The 20,735-nt window shown below is 42.4% G+C and overlaps 1 protein-coding gene across 11 annotated transcripts in view; it reads right to left on the bottom strand.

Annotated features, from left to right (window-relative positions):
• Nucleotides 1-20,735, bottom strand: part of ankrd26 (ankyrin repeat domain 26) — a 193,824-nt gene that overhangs the window by 75,590 nt on the left and 97,499 nt on the right. For 7 of the 11 annotated variants that reach the window (XR_013580202.1, XM_078568012.1, XM_078568015.1 and 4 more), the window contains 5 exons: nucleotides 14,413-14,563; nucleotides 12,426-12,639; nucleotides 10,503-10,686; nucleotides 2,539-2,673; nucleotides 462-1,439 (listed from right to left, as the gene is read on the bottom strand). Coding sequence is in view for 10 of the 11 variants with exons in the window: in XM_078568012.1 (XP_078424138.1) it covers nucleotides 462-1,439; nucleotides 2,539-2,673; nucleotides 10,503-10,686; nucleotides 12,426-12,639; nucleotides 14,413-14,563 (1,662 nt within the window). In the remaining variant the exon portion in view is untranslated. The remainder of the gene's footprint in view (nucleotides 1-461; nucleotides 1,440-2,538; nucleotides 2,674-10,502; nucleotides 10,687-12,425; nucleotides 12,640-14,412; nucleotides 14,564-20,735) is intronic. The other 4 variants (XM_078568013.1, XM_078568016.1, XM_078568018.1 and 1 more) reach the window with 1 other exon arrangement.

Genomic DNA, 20,735 nt, shown 5'->3' with positions numbered 1-20,735 from the left:
GGCCATTTATCTCATTTGGTGTTTGTATAACACAGTTATGTGCAAATTAGTTCTAGTTTATGGCTAAATACAGTGACTATTTACTGTGGCAGGACATTTGCAGGACATCCTATGGCTACAAAGTGCTTAGGGAAATGAAAGGTGCCCTATATATACACAATTTCTTTCTTTGTATTTTCAGTTTGAAAGTTACTAACCCATACAATATTATCAAAATTAGAATATGTAGAGTGCAGACAATGACATCAAACCTTAAGGAGAAGAAATAAAAATGGGTATTAGCAGAATGAGGGGGTATGTCCTTTTTTCCAAAAAAAAGTATTTTGTCCCTTACTTATAAAGTTTACTGTGGGAAGTTTACTTTCACTCTTAGTAGCAAGCTACCAAAATTAGTAGAAATAAAGTTCATATTGGCAGAAACAAAAACCAATTAGTAATTGTAGTGTTAGTCAACACAGTACCTCTCTTTCTATCTTCTCATTTTCAAACTTGCAGATTTGTTCTCTTTGTTCAATGGTCTTGGTCACCAGTTCTTTATTCCTCTCTTCCACCAAACTTATCTGCCGTTCACTATCTCTTCGAAGTTTAGAAAATATGTCACTGAAGCGGTCTTGAACATCAGTGACCGCTTTTTCCTTTATAATACCTTTGTTTTGTGCATCTTCAAGCTGCTGCCGTAACAGCATGATTTCGCTTTGAGCTTGGGCCAATCTCTCCTGCATAGACTCCTGACGAATTGTAAATTTGCTTATCTGTTCTTTCTGCAATCGATTGGAATGTTCTAGGTCACTTATTTGAGCCTGAGATTGATTCAAGTTCCTCTGAGCATTCTCCAGCAAAAGGTTTTTCTCAGCAAGAGAAAGTGTTGCACGATGAAGTTCATAATCTAAGTTATTGGCCTTTGCTTCCTCTTTACTTAATTTCTGTGACAAATTGTTATTAGTCTCACGGAGACTGGAAATTTCATAGTTCCGTTTTTCATCTGAATGGTGCCACTCATGATGTTCCCTTTGAAGAATTTGTTCAGATTCACATTTAGCTGCCTGACTCCGTTCCAGCTCCTGAAGTGCTACGCTCAATTGTGAACGGATAGCTTCTATCTCAGTCTCTAGTTTTTCCTTATTTTGTTTCTCAAGTTCAAGCTTGGAAGCCAACATTGAGGTTTCAGTCTTTAATGCATTCAGTTGACCATTATACTGTAAAGCTGTGTGGGTTAAAGCTTCTTCGTTAAATTTCAAATCCTTTTTTGTGTCATCTAGCTTTTCTTTTAATGCCTCAATCTGTTCCATATACTTTCCCTGTTCCTCCTGATTCCGTGCACGCACACGATCCAATTCAATTTTTAGCACAGTAATTTCATCTTGCAGTGAACGATTTTGTTCATTTTGTTCCATCACATCTTTTTCATGATCGTAAACATCACAAAGATGAGCAACAGCCTTCAAAACAAAGAATACTACATTGAATAAAGGGTATAATGGCAAAACAAAAAGCTGTCAACATTACAAATGGAATAAGAAACTTTTGATTTAAACAAGAAGATCACCATCCACCCATTTTCATTTTTCTTCAGTCCATCCATTGATCGGATCCAAGATGTGTCAGTACTGCTTTGTAACTGACCTCTAAAAGGTGTGTAGAAACAATCACTAATGACATCTTCTTCGATGACATAGTGCAACAACATGTTAATACACTGGCTAGTTGATGTTTATTTAAAGGATCAATGGATTTGACAATCTACATTAGATCTTAAAATGTAACTGAAGGCTTAAGATGTCTTCCCAGAGAAATGATAAAATCTGTTGGTGAAGACAAAGATATTTTAAAAAAATATTGGCTGAAATAAAGAACTGTTAGCAATTTAAGTTATCTGGAAGTCAGTAATAAAAATCTCTCTCATTCTCATACACTTACACACAAGCAGCAAAGATCTGTTGCTACACTGGGCAAGAAAGTTAATAGCAACTAGTTAATAGCAAGACAAATAGTAATATTTGGATGGACTGCAGTAAAATCTAACTTACAGATTGCATCCAAAGTTAATGTATGAATTTACAGAATTGTAATTTTATGTCCCAAATTTTATATCAATATTTCTCGACTTACATTCAATCTTTGCAACCTGATTGTAGTTGACTTGTTACAACTTAACAGGATTTTGCTATGCTAACTTTTGCCAAAACTTTCAAGAAAACAATGAAGAAAGCAAAATTATTCTACATTTTGAAACACTCTGCAGAAGGTAACAGTGGCTTGCTTTTTAAAGGGAAAAATAATACTTGTCCCATTTGGTTCATTGAAGTTCAATCCATAATGTTAAAATTAAGGTTTCTACTAAATTTGCATTTGTTAACCTGCAGCACAAGGTTGTTTTCAGATGCTCCACAAGTAGAACATGATTTTTCTCACCACTTTCAGATTTTTCACTGGATGCGCATTAACGTTCACAAAAAAGTAAATAGTTCAATATTCAGCAAAATAAATCATCACTGCCCAAAGCATGCTGCATTTGCAGCTAGTTTTGTGCTCATATACCTCTACATTTTTTACTGTTTTCTTGTCTTCCTCTTCTATCTCACGCTGTCTGTGCAGATGGTTGTTAAGGATTTCTTTATGCACAGCTTGTTCCTGGTTGAACTGCTTCTGTAATTCATTTTGTTCTTCATTAAGCTAAACATATTAAATGAAGTTTAATTAATATTTTGTTAAAACAATTGAATTACTTCAGAATTAGTAATTTAAATAGGATTCAGTCTAATTTTTTTGGCCACGTGCCCTTTGAGCAAGCACTGAACAAGATTTACTTCTGTTGTGAATATTTGTTTCTATAATTCATGTGTTTTAGAAGTATAACTTTTAATTTTAAGAATATAACTTTTAGGTTGGGGATTAAAGTGCCAAAAGTCAAGTCAATGGTAAACAGCTGATAGTAAAACTGATAAACAACCCTGAAGTAAGTGCAATTCAAACAGTTATTACAACATGTTCATTTAATATCAGAATTAGAAGGGAGAAAACTTAAACAATGGATGACCCATCTTTGAGCTTTTAGTAGGGACAGGAGGTTTACAGTTATTTCAACAAAGGATTTGGGTTATTCATGTGGTTCCCAGATCAAAGAAGCTACCAGCAAACTTTGTAAATGAGGGAATTCCTAGGTAGAACCAGGAGTCTGGAGAGAGGCATTAGAGATATAAATTATTTGTGTGTTCATGAACCTCAGAATCAAAGGGGCTGTTTTAAAGGTAAAAGATAGTTAATTTGCATTTTTATCCGTGTGTGTTTTGCCAAGAGACAAGCAGTTCAGCTTGGGAACAGACGGAGAGAAAGAGAGAGGCAGAGACAGAGAGAAGTGCCAAGAGCTGTAAGGCAGCTGTAGAAGCGAAAGGGCCATCAGAAATCAGGCTTATTTCTGAGTTGCAGTCACTAAGCAAGAGTGCAGTGAAGCCCATGCTTGAGCTTCAGTGTCCACAATTATGTGGTGCTTAAACAGTGGTAAAGGGTCACTTAGCTGGAGACTAGTGGAAGGACCCCAAGAAAATTCATATCTCGGAGGATAGCAGGAACACGGAGAAGAATCAAAATGAATTCCTGAGAGCTGTGGCATTTTGGCTTGGTCCCAGGAAGCGAAGGAACCTTCAAGAGCCTGATTAGTAGTCAAAGACTTTCTGGAGGGTTGTCAAAGCAGAAAGGGAAATGTTCAGTTGAGGATTTCAGTTTTAAAGTTTAGTATTTTTTTGATTGTAAAATATAATTGATTGTGTTTAGTATCTTTTATTGTAAAATATAATTGATAACCTAAGATAGTGTTTAGTTAGTAATGTTTGCTGTTTTTGAGTCGTGTATTGTAAAATCATTTGTTTAAACTGTGGACACTTGTGGCTTCATTCTTTCAGTAAATAACGGGGATTTTGAATTTCTCTTTAAACATTAACAGTCTCTACGGGGATCATAACACTTCGTTGAATGCTTTTACCTGTCACAATTAATGAGTCTCATATCATGGACTATTTTAAATTTTCTACAATTAAAACTAATCAAATTTCAGGATCAAATGGTACAGGCTCCTATTACAGTGCAATCTGTGCATTGCTATGCACTACTCAAGTAGCACTGAAAAGCAGTTCATGTTGGAAACCTAGGATTTCATTCACTGCATTTACATGGTACCTTCAACATAGAAATATATGACACTTCACAGGTGAGTACTTATCAACATGCCTCAGGGTTGCCTTTCAGCATTCCCTGCTCCAACAGTTCAAATGCTTCCTACAGCTTGTCAGTACTGCAAGAGATTTTGGAAGGGTGGCTGCAAGGCAAGGATATTCTGGCTCTTTCATTCTATATAACTGGCCCATTAATATACATGTGATAGTTTCGAGGCATAGAGAGGCTAGAATAGCTTTATCGTCCAAAAAAGATCCTCAATCTTTTTTGATATTGCAGCAAGAGGAGAGCAGTGCTGGTTCATCAAGGAAGTGAAGTTACTTGGAGGGAGATTACAACACATACTGAGCAGCAATTGAGAGGGGTGGGAGTAAACAGTCTGCCTTAGCATGAGCATCACCTAATGCTAAGCACTGATTTAAGAAAAAAAACAATTTCTTAAAAGAAAACATTAAATTATTTAGCTTTTAAGGCAATGGCCACTTTCAAATAAATAGATCATATGGGGAGGTGTGGAAGACATGGCCACGGAGCTGGAGATGGCTATGTACTCATGGCTTTTAGAGAAGAAAGGTTAGGTAGGACGAATTAGATTTAGCCTTGGACTTCAGGCGCCATAAGCTTTGCCAGTTCTGGTTTGCAAGCAGACACCCTCTGTAGGTGAACTGAAGGTATATGACAGTAGCAAAGAAAAGAATATTCCAAACTGTGCTGATGCCAGAATGCAACCCTGTTTCATCCCATTGTGGATCTTAAAGGATTCCAATGTTGTATCATAGCTGACATCACCCATCATGTTGTCAGGGAAAGAGATCAGCTTCAGAAGGCAGCCAATTTTCTCCAACAGTTAAAATAGTATGCCTCTGCTTCCAGTTCTGAAACCGCACTGGGATTCAGGATAGATGTGTTTAGCCGAGATCTGGAACCTGACAAGGGAAACATGGGCAAATACATTTCCCATGATGCTCAGCAAGGAGATGCAATCACTGTAGTCGCCCTTGTCCTTGTATAGGATCACAACTTTTGCATAATCCATATCCAGGACACTGCCACCAGCCTTCAGGAGAGAAAGAGAAGTTTATGCAGATGCTGCAGGGGTGCCGGTTTCCCGTGCTTGTTGAGTTCAGGAGGTATAATGTCAGCAGCTGGAGTTATGCCAATAGCAAGCTTATCGACAGCTTTGCTAAGCTTCTTTACTGTGTATTCGATATCCAACTCTTCCATGACAAGCAGGCTTTCTATGGTGTCTACAGTTTCTTTGGTGACCTTCTCTCTAGGGTAAAACTCAAGACAGTGTTGCACCTATCTCTCCAAAAGTTCACTAAGTCCAGTGGTGCTCTACACAGATGTGACACTAGCATTCCATACTGAGGAACACCTTCAGCGACATATGGACAGACTCCCTCATACCTGTAAAGAATTTGGTTTGACTATCAGCATCAGGAAGACAAATGCCATAATGCAGGATGTTGCTATACCATCTTCAATCAGCATTGACAATGTGATGCTTGAGGTTGTTGATAACTTCATATATCTCGGCTCCACAATCACCAACAATCTGTCACTTGATGCTGAATCAACACAGCTGTTTTAAGAGTGTGTGTAAAAACAGCAACGTGAATGAGAATACCAATCTGCGAGTCTACCAAGCCTGCATCCTCAGTGCACTTCCCTACGGTAGTGAGACCTGGACAACATATGCTAGGGAAAAGAAAAGGCTGAATAGTTTCTACCTTCACTGTGTTAGATGTATCTTTGGGCATCTCTTGGCAGGACACCAACTCAGAGGTCCTGAAGTGTGCTAACTTCATGAGCATACACTCATTGCTAAGCCAACAATGTCTGGGCTGGCTTGGCCATGTTCATTGGATGGACAACTGCTGTATACTGAAATACCTTCTGTATGATGAACTGGCCACTGGTGGGAAGCCCAATAATTACACTGCAAGGCCACCTGCAAGTAAGATATGAAGATGGCGGTGTTGATATTGACAATTGGGATACAATTGTCAACAGCTGTGGTGTCTGGAGGCTGACTGTTTGGAAGGGGGATTGAAAGAAGCATGGAGTAATGGAAAGTTCAGCTGACCAAGAAGAGGGCACAGAGAAAACAGAGCAGCAAATTTTTTTTTCTTTTTTTCTTTCATGGGATATGGGCATCACTGGCAAGGACAGCATTTGTTACCCATCGTAACAGCCCTTGAACTGAGTGGTTTGCTCGGCCATTTCAGAGGACAGTTAAGAGTCAACCACATTGCTGTGGATCTGGAGTCATGTGTCAGAGAGTCATACAGCACAGAAAAAGGCCCTTCGGCTGTCGAGTCTGCACCAGTCAAACAAGTACCTAACTATTCTAATCCCATTTTCCAGCACTAGGCCCATAGCCTTGTATGCCATGGCATTACAAGTGCACATCCAAATACTTCTTCAATGTTATGAAGGTTTCTGCCTCTACCACCCTTTCAAGCAGTGAGTTCCAGATTCCCACCACCCTCTGGGTGAAAAAATTCTTCCTCACATCCCCTCTAAACCTCCTGCCCCTTACCTTAAATCTATGCCTCCTGGTTATTGATCCCTCCACCAAGGGGAAAGGTTCCTTCCTGCCTATCCTATCTATGCCCCTCATAATTTTATACACCTCAATCATATCCCCACCCCCTCAATCTCCTCTGCTCCAGGGAAAATAACCCCAGTCTATCGAATCTCTCCTCATAACTAAAACTCTCCAGCCCAGGCAACATCCTGGTAAATCTCTTCTGCACTCTCTCTAGTGCAATCACATCCTTCCTATAATGCGGATGCCAGAACTGCATACAGTACTCTAGCTGTGGCCTAACCAGCGTTTTATATAGTTCCAGCAAAACCTCCCTGTTGTGATATTCTATGCCTCGGCTAATAAAGGCAAGTATCCCATATGCCTTCTTAACCACCTTATTTACCTGTCCCGCTACCTTAAGGGACCAGTGGACATGCACACCAAGGTCTCTCTGATCCTCGGTACTTCCCAGGGTCCTACCACTCATTGTGTATTCCCGTGCCTTGTTTGTCCTGCCCAAGTGCATCACCTCACATTTATCCGGATTAAATTCCATTTGTCACTGATCAGCCCATCTGACCAGTCCATCTATATCCTCCTGCGATCTAAGGCTATCCTCCTGACTATTTAACAACCCACCAATCTTCATGTCATCCGCAAACTTACTAATCAACCCTGCTACATTCAGTCTAAATCGTTTCTATATACCACAAACAACAAGGGACCCAACATCGATCCCTGTGGAACCCCACTGGACACAGGCATCCAGTCACAAAAACACCCCTTGACCATCACCCTCTGCTTCCTGCCACTCAGCCAATTCTGGATCCAATTTTCCAAATTGCCTTGGATTCCATGGGCTCTTACCTTCGTTATCAATCTCCCATGTGAGACTGTATCAAAAGCCTTGCTGAAGTCCAAGGAGACTACGTCAAATGCATTGCCCTCATCTACACGCCTGGTCACCTCTTCGAAAATTTCAATCAAATTGGTCAGACATGACCTCCCCTGAACAAAACCTTGCTGACTGTCCTTGATTAATCCCTGCCTCTCCAAGTGTAGATTAATTCTTTCCCTCAGAATTACTTCCAATAGTTTCCCCACCATTGAGGTTAGACTGACTGGCCTGTAGTCCCCTAGTTTATCCCTTCCTCCCTTCTTGAATAACTGTACCACATTGGCTGTCCTCCAGTCCTCTGGCACCTCTCCTGTGGCCAGAGAGGCATTGAAAATTATTGCCAGCACCCCTGCTATCTCCTCCCTTGCCTCACTCAACAACCTGAGATACATTTCATCTGGGCCTGGAGATTTATCTACTTTTAAGCCTGCCAGACCACTTAGAATCTCCTCCCTTTCTATGCTAATTTCTTTAATTATATCACAGCCCTTTTTGCCTGATTTCCATACCCATATCGTCCCTCTCACTTGTGAACACCGACAAAAAATATTCATTTAGAACCCTATCTATGTCTTCTGGCTCCACACACAAATTACCACTATGGTTCTTAATGGGCCCTACTCTTTCCCTAGTTATCCTCTTACTCTTAAATGTACTTGTAAAATAACTTTGGATTTTCCTTTATTTTACCTGCCAATGTTTTTTCATGCCCCCTTTTTGCTCTCCTAATTTCCTTTTTAACTTTCCTCCCTGCACATTCTATACTCCTCTAGGGCTTCCGCTGTTTTGAGCCCTTGGTATCTGCCATAAGCCTCCATTTTTCTCTTTATCCAATCCTGTATATCCCTCGACATCCAGGGTTCCCTGGATTTGTTGGCCCCACCCTTTATCTTTACTGGAATATGTTGGCCCTGTACTCTCCCTATTTCCTTCTTGAATGAGTTCCACTGCCCTGACAGAGATTTACCTAAAAGTCGCTGCTCCTAGTCCAGTCTAGCCAAATCATATCTGATCTTATTAAAATCGGCCTTCCCCCAATTTAGAACTCTGATTTCTGGCCCAACCTTGTCCTTTTCCATAACAACCTTGAATCTAATGGAGTTATGATCACTATCTGCAAAATGTTCCCCCACTGATACTTCTGCCACTTGCCTGGCTTCATTCCCTAAAATTAAGTCCAGGGCCGCCCCCTTTCTTGTAGGACCTTCTACGTACTGGTTTAAAAAGCTCTCCTGGATGCATTTTAAGAATTCCGCTCCCTCTAAACCTATCACACTATGACTAACCCAGTTAATGTTGGGAGGTTGAAATCCCCCACTATTACTACCCTATTATTTTTACATTTCTCTGAAATTTGCCTACATATCTGCTCTTCTATTTCTCTCGGACTGTTTGGGGGCCTATATTACAGTCCCAGCAATGTGGTTGCTCCTTTTTTGTTTTTCAGTTCTACCCTTATGGCTTCATTTGAGGAGCCTTCTAAGATGTCATCCCTCCTTATTGCTGTAATTGATTCCTTGATCAATATTGTGATACCCCTTCCTCTTTTACCTCCTTCACTGTCTCGCCTGAAGACTCTATATCCTGGAATATTGAGCTGCCGATCCTGCCCCTCTCTCAACCATGTCTCTGTGACAGCAGTGACATCATACTTCCATATGTTAATTTGTACCCTCAACTCATCTGCCTTATTCGTCAGATTCCTTGCATTAAAATAAATACCATCCAACTTTGCCAAACTCCCTTGTGCCTTAACTGCCCCATAATTTCTATGCCTTCCAATCTCACCTGTTCTCTCTTCTAATTTTGGCTGTGCTGAACCTCCTCTCAGGATTCCACCCCCCTGCCAAGTTAGTTTAAATCCTCCCCAACAGCACTAGCAAATCTCCCCGCAAGGATGTTGGTCCCATTCCGGTTCATGTGCAACCCGTCCACCTTGTACAGCTCCCACTGCCCCCAGAAACGGTCCCAATGTCCCAGAAATCTAAAGCCCTTCTTCTTGCACCATCTCTCCAGGCACGCATTCATCTGGACTAACCTCCTATTTCTATACTCACTAGCACGTGGCACTGGAAGTAATCTGGAGATTACTACCTTTGAGGTCCTGTTTTATAATCTGCTTCTTAGCTTCCTATGTAGGCCAGACCAGTTAAGGACAGCACATTCCCTTCCCTAAAGGACATTACTGAACCAGATGGGTTTTTACGACAATCGACGATAGTTTCATGGTCACCATTACTGAGACTAACTTTCAATTCCAAACTTTTTATTAATTGAATTTAAATTCCATCAGCCGTCATGGTGGGATTTGAACCTGTGCTCTCAGAGGATTAGCCTGCATATCTGGATTACTAGTCCAGTGATGTTACCACTACGTCACTGTCTCCCCGAATTCTGTACCTTCTTAGCCCACTGTCTTCCACCACAGCAAATATAGCATAGACTGCCAAACCAGAGTGTGGCACCCAAGGCATACCACGATGTTTGACCATCAAAGTGCAAACCACTGCCTGATGGCAGACTGCCAAAGAGTTAGGTTAAGAATGTTTTTGTGAAGGCAGAGAAGGGAGGTGATGAAGCCAGTTTTGAAATGGAGACACTTAAAACGTTGGAAAGCATTGTGTCCAGGAAAGGCAGCTGAATGGGTTGGGGTGGGGGAGGAATCAAGGCAGCACCATAATCTGGGGCTTGTGTAAAATACAACAGCTAAGGCATATTTTTAAAAACTTTAAATAACAAAATGTTAGAGAACTCATTCAGAAGAATTATTTTTAGTACCAGTGCGAAAAAAATAGAATTTAGTTTTCATATGTATGCAAATCCTTTGGACCTTTAAATGTTTTTCACTGAGATAAAATTTATGAGCTCACATCATTACTATGAAACAAGTCTGACAACCTGTTCTATATTGCTGAGCAGTGACTTCCTTTCCATCTCCATGTTTCTAATTATCAGTTCCAACTCTTGTTTTGCTTTCAGCTCCTCGCAGTATTGCAATTCCTTTTTTTGGAGTTGTTCACGGCTCTTTTCATACAACATTTCCGCAATCTTCCTGTTCTCCTCTTCTTGTTTCAGACTAAATCTTTATTTCAAAAGAAATTAATGGCCTAAGGTAAAAACATCATGATGCAGAATACTACCCGTACAATTTGTAAATTCAATCAGGTTCTTTGTGTACAATATAACATGAATATCATCAAGAGTTTCTCAAATTAAGCTTTTTTTAAAAAAAACTTTCTGTCCCACATCCCACTTTGGTTTCACTACCACTCCACTGCAAGGGTGACTGAAAAGCTTCATAAATTATGTTATTCTGCAAAACAACATTTTACAAATACTGGAGAATATTATGGTCTTACTAATGAGCCAAGATAACAGGTTTGTTTTTCCTCTATACTTTGGTTTGACTGATACCCAGGTTCATTACCAAACTTCATCAGCTGTGAAATGCTTTGGGATGTCAAGTCATGAAAGGCAACTGCTTTCATAGATTTAAAGGCATTTTGAATAATGCTTCATCCTCATTAAGTTACTTTGCACAGAATGAGTATGCACCAGAAAATCATGGTGTTTTCTGTCCACTGAAATTAATGGATGGGAAACTGCTGCTTTCGATGCACACTTGCTACATATGGGGCACTATTTTTCTGGGGGGCTGTGGATTCTTAAATGTCTATCTTCATATTGCATTGAGTGCATGTAGCCAAAACCAATATTGAACAGCCCACTGATTAACCTGTAAGGATGAAAAATTTACAGTAATGCGTATCTACCATTAATTTCAGCTTCTTCCAAAAGACAGAAAAAAAGTAAATATCGTTTGTGGCAAATATTTTTCCAGATGGTCAACTTTTATAATTAATGACAAACATAGCATTAACTGGTTAAATTTGAATGCAAATTTGCATGAAATCAAGACGAATGTGAAAGCTATCAGCTGTATTTAGTAATTAATGACAATAGGACACATATTGAGCTGAATTTATTGCCCTCTGCTGAGGCAAGTTTGGAAGTAGGGGGTGGGGGCGCACATTTAATCAGATTTGGGGGGGAGGTGGGGTGGTTACAGATTAAGTCTGGGGCAGGATGGCTCATGGGCGACCCATTGCCAATTGAGGCTCTTAAGTTGACAATTAATGTTCACTTTAGGGCCACAACTCACCCCACTGGTGGAATATCAGTGACGGTCAGGGGACTCACCGTGCTGGGAGCCCCAAAGAAAACCCTTTTGGGGTTTGCTTGCGGGCTACCAGAGGAAGGGGTTTGCTTGCGGGCTACCAGAGGAGGTCCCTTGTTGTCAGGCACTTAGTGTCTGATCGAAGCACCCAGCTTTGGAAAGGAGGGGGCAGTCACTGAAAGCTACCCCCTGCCTATTGCTACCTCTATCCCATGACCCTCATCCTGCCCTCACTCACGTGTGGCCTGGATTCCTCCTTGATCCTGCTGGCAGCCTTCGGGGCGTGGGGTTTTCACCCCTGGGGCCCTTGATCCCAGAGAAGGCCTGCTGCTGGCCATTTAAGTGCCTGATTAGCCTAGAGTACAGCGGGCCTTCCCCAAGGAGGCCACATGGGGTTCCAGCTCTCCAGCCAGTAGACGAGACACATCTCCCACACCACCATTACCTGGATCAAATTCCACCCACCCACTGAATGATACTTTACAAGTCTACTAGAAGATTACCAAGGCACTAATTTAGAGAGTTAACATTGCTGAATTTTGTACCTTTGCTATAATCATTGGTTTTGGAAATGTATGAATATTTAATCTAGGTCCATCAGAAATAGAAAATTATATTTTAAAATAATATATGCTAGAACATACTTGACACTGTTAAAGTCAGTATCCCTCTCCATTTTCTGGCACTCCAGTTTGGATTTTGTTTCTCTAGTTTTATCCAGTGCTTGGTGGAGCTCTTTTCGCTCATTCTCCAGATATTTTACTTTATCTGAAAGCAAGGCGTAACGCTTCTTTTCTCGTTCAACCGCTCGTTCATACTCACGAACCAGATTTTGGATTTTCAGTAAACTAACGGAGTCTGTCATTGAAAAAAAAAATTAAAATCAACTATTTAAGTAACCCATTTTGATAGAATATACAATTCATTAAAACAGTAGTATTAACAAATTTATACATGTACAAAACTGCATTTATTGGTTTCTCAGATAGTTACAGAATTAAAATGTGAAAACATTGAAGTTCAACACATTAACAGACTTCTTGTTCAATAATTTCTTGCATTCTTATTACATACCCTGCCTGTGTGATATTAATTTTTCAGTTACAATAAACCATAGAAAAGTTACGGTGCAGAAAAAGGCCATTCAGCCTATCGTGTTTGCACCGGCCAAACAAAGAAAAAAAAAACTAGCTGCTCATTTTAATCCCACTTTCCAGCACTGTAGCCTTGTAGGTTACAACACTTCAGTTGCAGATCCAGGCTCCTTTTAACTGGGCTGAGCGTTTCAGCCTCAACCACTAACCTAGGCAGTGAATTCCAGGTGCCCACCACCCTCTGAGTGAAAAAGCTTTTCCTCATGTTCCCTCTAACCCTTCTACCAATCACCTTAAATCTATGCCCCCTGGTAATTGACCCCTCAGCTAGGGGCAACAAGTCTTTCCTGTCTACCCTATCTAGGCCACTCATAATTTGTACACCTCAGTTAGGTCACCCCTTAGCTTCCTCTGTTTTAAGAAAAACAACGCTAGCCTATCCAATCTCTCCTCATAGCTGCAATTTTCAAGCCCTGGCAACATTCTTGTAAATCTCCTCTGCACTCTCTCCAGATCAATTATGTCCTTCCTGTAATGTGGTGACCAGAACTGTACACAAAAATACCAGCTGTGGCCTAACAGTGTTTTATATGGTTCCATCATTACATCTCTGCTTTTGTATTCAATACCTCGGCTAATAAAGGAAAGCACTCCATATTCTTTCTTTACCACTTTGTCCACCTGTCCTGCCACCTTCAAGGCCCTGTGGACATGCACTCCAAGGTCTCTCACTTCCTCGACCCCTCTCAATAAACTTCCCGTTTATTGAGTATTCCCTTGCTTTGTTTGCCCTCCCCAAATGCATTACCTCACACTTTTCCGGATTGAATTCCATTTGCCACTTCTCCGTCCACTCAACCAAACAATTGACATCATTCTGGAGTCGACAGCTATCCTCTTCACTACCAACTACACAGCCAATTTTTGTGTCATCTGCAAATTTCTCAATCATGCCTCCCACATTTAAGTCTAAATCATTAATATATACAACAAACAGCCCCAACGCTGAGCCCTGTAGAACACCACTGGAAACCGATTTCCATTCGCAAAAACATCCATTGACCATTACCCTTTATTTCCTTTCACTGAGCCAATTTTGGATCCGACCTGCCACATGAGATCTCACTTTCCTGACCAGTCTGCCATGTGGGACCTCGTCAAATGCCTTACTGAAATCCATGTAGACAACATCCACTGCACTACCCTCTTCAATCCTCCTTGTTACTTCCTCAAAAAATTCTATTAAGTTAGTAAGACATGATCTTCCCCTAACAAAACCATGCTGACTATCCCTGATCAATCCATGACTTTCTAAGTGACAGTTTATCTCGTCTCTAAGAAAATCCCATAATTTAGGTCAAAATTGAAGTTGGCAACATGTAGTCTTACTGGCTTATTGTAAACCCTCTTTATAATTACAGAAGAAACAAAATTGAGAACTAACATTTGCTAGTTTTGCAGACAATGCTGAAACAAACAGTAAAAGGCACCAATTGAAAGTAAAATGGGAGAAAGAGAGTGGGAGTTCTGGATTTACCTTCCTTACCTATTGCCTCTGCATCAAGCTGTGCAATTAACAGTGGAGTATTCCTATAAGCAGAACTAGGGGATTCTGATCCATCTGTAGCAGTATCAGAAGACTGTGTGAGATCGTCCAGGTCATCAGAAACATTTACTGGTCTAGTGAACTAAAAACAGGCAAATGGGAAATATGGAATTGCCAGCACAACAATAAAGTGTACTAATAACTTCTGTATAATAAAAACATAACATGTTGGAAACCCTGAACACATTAGGCAGCATCTGTGAAGAGAGAAACAGAGTTACTGTTTCAGGTTGATGACCTTCCATCAGAACAAAGATGGAAGAGCCAGGAAAAGGAGAGAGGACAGGAAAAGAACAGAAGTGATTAAACGGATAAAGTGCTGATGAATCAAGGCAAAACAAGGTGATAATGAGACAAGCACATAAGCCTTGTTACTTCTATGTCTCAATACCATGTGATTTTGCGTAAAAGCTGTTTATCTCTAACATTTTCCAGTTCTGATTGAAGTTTGTTGACCTGAAACATTTTGTTGCATTTTACTAATTGGCTCGCAATCCCAACATCGAGGTCATTTCTGGGTTGTGCGCCTGCATACATGGATGGTGGAGCTTCTGTAGATACATTATGAAACGTGGCCACTTAAATGGCAGGCCTATGGGGGAGCTGACCACAAAGTGAGGTGGGCAGCAGTTATTGACACCAGAGACCTTGAGGGTGTCTTCTTTCACTGTATCTCCTGTCATTGCAATGAAACAGGAAAGTTGGTGCCACCGATGTCATCATTGTGCACCTGGAACAGGAAGCTGGCACTGATTCTGCGCTTAGGTGCATGTGTGGTGCTACTGATGTTATCATTGCGCGCCCATTGAACACTCAGCACCCACTTGCTCACCTCACTTGCCGACCCACTCCCAACCTTTGGTTTCTTTGCTCGCCGCTTTGCTCAATGCCCCATTCGAGCTTTGCTCAATCGCCCCGTTCCACGCTTTGCTCGCCCGTCCCGCTCCACGCTTTGCTCGCCCGTCCCGCTCCACGCTTTGCTCGCCCGTCCCGCTCCACGCTTTGCTCGCCAGCCCCGCTTCACGCTTTGCTCGCCAGCCCCGCTTCACGCTTTGCTCGCCAGCCCCGCTCCACGCTTTGCTCGCCCGTCCCGCTCCACGCTTTGCTCGCCCGTCCCGCTCCATGTTTTGCTCGCCCGCCACACTCACTGCTTTGTTTGCCTCCTGTAGTTGCAGTGGCAGCAAATGCAGCTGTCATCTTTAAAGGGCAATCTGCAGCCTTAATACTGACAGCACTCAGAAACGGCTGCAGAAAGGATGCAGCACAATGCAGTGTGTGGAGGGATGGCTCAAGTACAAGAAAGTGCCACTCCATGCTTCAGTAACACACCCCATGTGGTGCTCCTGTAGGCGTTGAGGGGAAAGAGAGATGTACTATCCATAGAGGACAGGAGGAGGCCAGCCAGCCTTATGAAGAGGGCCTGGCTAGAGGTGGCCAAAGAAGTGAGCAGCTGCTGGATCATGGGATGGAAACATTTCAATGAACCAATGAGGTATGGCAAGGTGGCAGGCTTGCATGTATAATATGGTGGCCATGACATATGCAGTGACATAGACAACCACAGGGACTCAACAAGGACTAATGTGTGCATCAAGATAGAGCGTACCATCAAACCAGAGGACCTTGCTAACTATTAGCTTTTAATGTAGAGCCAGGCATGGATAAACGCATGCAGCAGGCCTTGCAGTGCCGCAATGACAGTCATTGAAAATGACGCAGCCTCATGAATATCACAGGGGCAGGAGAGTCGTTTCACACACCCTCTTATGTCATTGTGGGAGAAAAGAGCTCGTAATGTAACAGAAGAGATGTATAGGTGGTTGTGTGTCCTTCCTTGTAACTATAAGGCAGTTGGAGGTGGTGGTGGTGGAGATTGGCTGGGAGAGGGGGCGGTGGTGGGTAGCAGGACAGGCTGTTGCATAGGCATCGGAGGCGTGAAGCTTAGAACGATTGAGATATGTGATGGCTGTGGATACAAATCCTTCTTAGTTGTCTTGTTAGCGATGCCTCTATAGTTGATGATAAACACACAAATCACAGGAGCATTTATAGGCAGAAGAAGGGAAAGTATAGGGATAGTGTTAACTGTGCTCATCTCCCTCGCAGGGCCAATTGTGAAGGTGGCAATGCAGAGGGAATGGGAGCAGTGGATATCTCAAAGAGAAAAGGGTCCATCTGAGGATGAACCATACGTCAGTCTAGTGCACCCTCAACCAGCACAGAAACTTTCAGGCTGGTGGGACCTGATGTGCAGTAAGAATGGGTGTCAACAACTGGTGACCAAAAACACACTTGGGAGCAGGTGAAGCAGAAAGTGACAGGTGCAGCCAGTTTCCAAAGGAGGAGTGAGGAATAGGCCCAGCAATATTCAGCTTCACGCTGTTGCTGAGCCTCAGGGGTTACCAGCAAAGTTTCTGCTTATAGAACAGCAGTGGGAAATGTGTTGTCATTGGTCAGAGCTCCCAGAGGCTGTTCACTCCCATGCACAGACAATGGAGAATCCATCCATGACATGAGAGGTGACATGCTCCTAGCTTATGAACTCATGGTCTCCTCCACTGGGACTGCGCCAATCCTCATGGAGAGCCACATGCAGTAGGCCAGAGTGGACGCAGGAAATATTCACTAGACTCCACAGTGTGGCGTCAGCCTTGAGCAGTGTTGAGCACTGGGTTGGTGTGATGACTCAGGGACGCATGGTTCGGTTGTCAGTCTAACCACGATAAGCTGAAGAGTGCCATGGAAGATCAAGGGATAAATAGCCGAAGGCAATGGGGGTTTTGCGCAAAGTGTCCCCAGCCTTGATAGCAGCCCCTCAGACCCTCCGACTGTGATATGAATATTTGCTTTCAGCCTTGATGACAGAGGTTACCCTGTAGAAATGCACGTGACCCAGCCTGCGCCAGGGCTCTTTAGGGCTCTGCAACCCAGAGGTCATCCACAAGGGTAGTAAGGCCAGCAGGTTATCCCTATAGCAGCTACAGCTGCAGAGAAAGCACAATGTTGAAACATCTAGAATAGAACATGTAAATGCACAAGGGATTTCATGCTGATGCCTTTATCTCAGAGAGGAAATGGGTCTTTGATTTGTTCACCTCAATATTGATTTTATAACTTACTTCAACATTTCATGTGATTCTTAGTCTCCCAGCCACCCTTGACTGGATGCTGTTGCATGGAGCTGGAGCCCATGAAAACGGATGCTGGCAATTTTTGGGCAAGGATGGATGGTGGACCTGGGATGGGTTTCTCCCATTGCCACTGACCTTGTCACAGTGTGGCATCGCAGGCCACCAGGTCATCCACAAGGAGTCGACTAGTTTTGGTCCACTGACAGCATTAGAAATCTCAGCTGATATTAGTGTGGTTGAGGGAGCGGTGGGTTTCCCTGGGAGCCTAGAGCTCAATCACAGGATGCATTTGCAGTGGTTCCACACAACGTTCATATTGAGGGAGAGGAGCCCTTTTCTGTTGAAAAAAGCGCCCAGTTGCTCTGAGGGAACCTTGATGGCTACACGTGTGCAGTCTACGACCCCACTGGATGTGAGGGAATCCTGCCACAGTGCCCCCTTCATCCTGACTTGCATTATTGGTCCGAAACCTTATGCATTCTCCTGCCCTCATAAGCAAGGCATCACCTGCCTTATGCAACGATTGGATGCTGATTGCGATATCCCACAAATATACCCCAGCAGATTCCTGGAATGACCCTGTAACCAAAGGTTGAGTGCCACGGTCATCTTCACTACCACAGGCAATGGCTGTCACTGTACACCATGTCACAGTGGCCTCAATGCCTCCTCCAGCATTCCACATAGGTCAGCAGTGACCTGTCTTGATAAGCAGAGTCTTTGGAAACATTGGTGCGCCAACAAATCCATGAAGCAGAGCTGTTGTGTGGAGATCCTTTGCACTGGGTAGTGCCTTCTTCGAACATTCAACTGTCTTACTGTCCCTATCTGCCCTTTATATGTGCCAACACAGCGTCATGTTGCCAGTGTTCCTCTGCCCATGGCAGCTCACTCCCATGTGGGTGATTAATTTCCTTTCTTTGCACGGCACACATCTCTTTTTGCAGCCTTCAACCCTCAATGGGTGTTAGCCAACTTGCCTTGCCTGGACTCTCTGCAAGGGTCCTGGGACAAATTCTTCTAGTTACTGTCCTCCACAGTGGTCTTTTCACAAGCAATCCCTTTAAAGTACACTCCCTTCCAATGGCAGCCCTGCTTGGAAACTCTGCACAGTTTAAATGTCTCTCAGCAAAATGCAACAATCACCTCCCTCTGTTGTCTTGCCTCATTTGAGCTGGCGAGCAGCTGAAGCTTTGTGACCCATGTGCCTTCTACAAAATTCAAATTGTTGTGCAAGATCCCATTAAAGACCCAGTTTACAGCATCAACTGAATGCCTGCCATTGGCCAATGGGCGGTTAGGGTTAGGTTCCTGCTCCCCAGTTGCCCCTGTGAAATCTGATTGGTGGCGGGAAGATCATTATAAAAAGGATATTGAGGCTACATACTAGATATGGTGCTAAAAGATTTACAAAGACACTAGAAATGCAAGGTTATGCTGATCAGGAAGGGATGAACAGATTGCATCTCTTTTCTCTTCATTGAATCATAGCATGCTTACAGCATAAAAAGGAGTCATTTGGTCCTTCGGACCATGCTGGCTCCCTGCAAGAGCAACTAAGCCAGCCCCAATCTCCCGCCCTTTCCCATAGCCCTGAGATTTTTTTATCCTCAGATAATTATACAATTCCCTCTGGATAGCTATGATTGAATCTGCTTCCAACACACTCTCAGGCAATGCATTCCACATCCTAACCTAATGCTGCCTGAAAATGTTTTGCCTCATTTCACCTTAAATAGACGTCCTCTGCTTCTTGACACTTCAGCCAACAGGAAAAGCTTCTCCCTATCTTTGTCCAGACACCTCATGATTTTGAATACGTCTATCAAATCTCCTCTGAGCCTTCTCTTCTCTCAGATGAGCAAACCCAGCTTCTCCAATCTATCCACATAACTGAAGTTCCTCTTCCCTGGAACGCCTCGTAAATTTTTTCTTCATGCTCTCTAATGCTTTCACATCCTTCCTAAAACGTGGTGTCCAGAATTGGACATAATACTCCAGTTGAGGCTGAACCAGTGTTTTATAAAAGTTCACCATTACTCCTTGGCTTTTATACTATATGCTTCTACTTGTAAAGCCCAGAATCCCATATCTCTTATTAAGCACTTTTCCAACCCACCCTGCCACCTTCAACAATTTGTGCACCTAAACCCCCAGGTTCCTCTGATCCTGTACTCCCTTTAGAATTGCAGCCATTATTTCATATTGCCTCTTTTCATCCTCCCTACTAAAACTATCACTTCATATTTCTCTGCATTAAATTTCATCTTCCACTTGTCTGCCCATTCCACCAACCTGTTGATGTCCTCCTGAAGTCTATTACTATCCTCTTCACAGCTCACAATACATCAAAGTTTTGTATCATTTGCAAATTTTTAAATTGTACCCTGTACACCCAAGTCTTGGTCATTAACATACCTCAAGAAAAGCAGTGGTCCTAGTACTGATCCCTGGGACACACCACTTTATACCTCCATCCAGTCTAATGAAGCAACCATTTACCACTTTGTATCCATGCTGCCACTGTTCCTTTTATTTCATGGGCCTCAACTTTGCCGACAAACTTATTATATGGCACTTTAATAAATGTCTTTTGGAATTCCATATACACTATATCTACTGTGTTATCCTCAGCAACCCTCTGTGTTACCTCATCAAAAAAACTGAATCAAGTTAGTTAAACACGATTTGAGTTTAATAAATCCATTCTGGCTTTCCTTACTTAATTCACAGTTACCCAAGTGACTGTTAGTTTTGTTCTGGATTATTGTTTCCAAAAGCTTTCCCGCCACTGAGGTTAAACTGACTAGCCTGTAATTGCCGGGTTTATCCTTACACCCTTTTTTGAACAAGGCTGTAAAACATTTGAATTCTCCAGTCCTCTGGCACCATGCTGTATCTAAGGAAGATTGGACTATTATAGCCAGTGTCTCTGCAGCTTCACTCAGTCTCCTTGGATGCACCTTGATAAGAGAAAGCCACGGGATGATCCAATATAGGTATTTAAAATTATGAAAGGTTTTGAAATAGACACTAAGTGCTTTAACTTGTGGAAAAGAGCAAATCAACAATATAAGATAGTAACCATGAAATCAAGTAGTGAATTCAGAAGAAACTTCTTTA

Source organism: Cetorhinus maximus, chromosome 22 (assembly GCF_964194155.1).
Source record: "Cetorhinus maximus chromosome 22, sCetMax3.hap1.1, whole genome shotgun sequence".
Classification (NCBI taxonomy): domain Eukaryota; kingdom Metazoa; phylum Chordata; class Chondrichthyes; order Lamniformes; family Cetorhinidae; genus Cetorhinus; species Cetorhinus maximus.
This window is presented reverse-complemented; position numbering and strand designations above follow the sequence as displayed.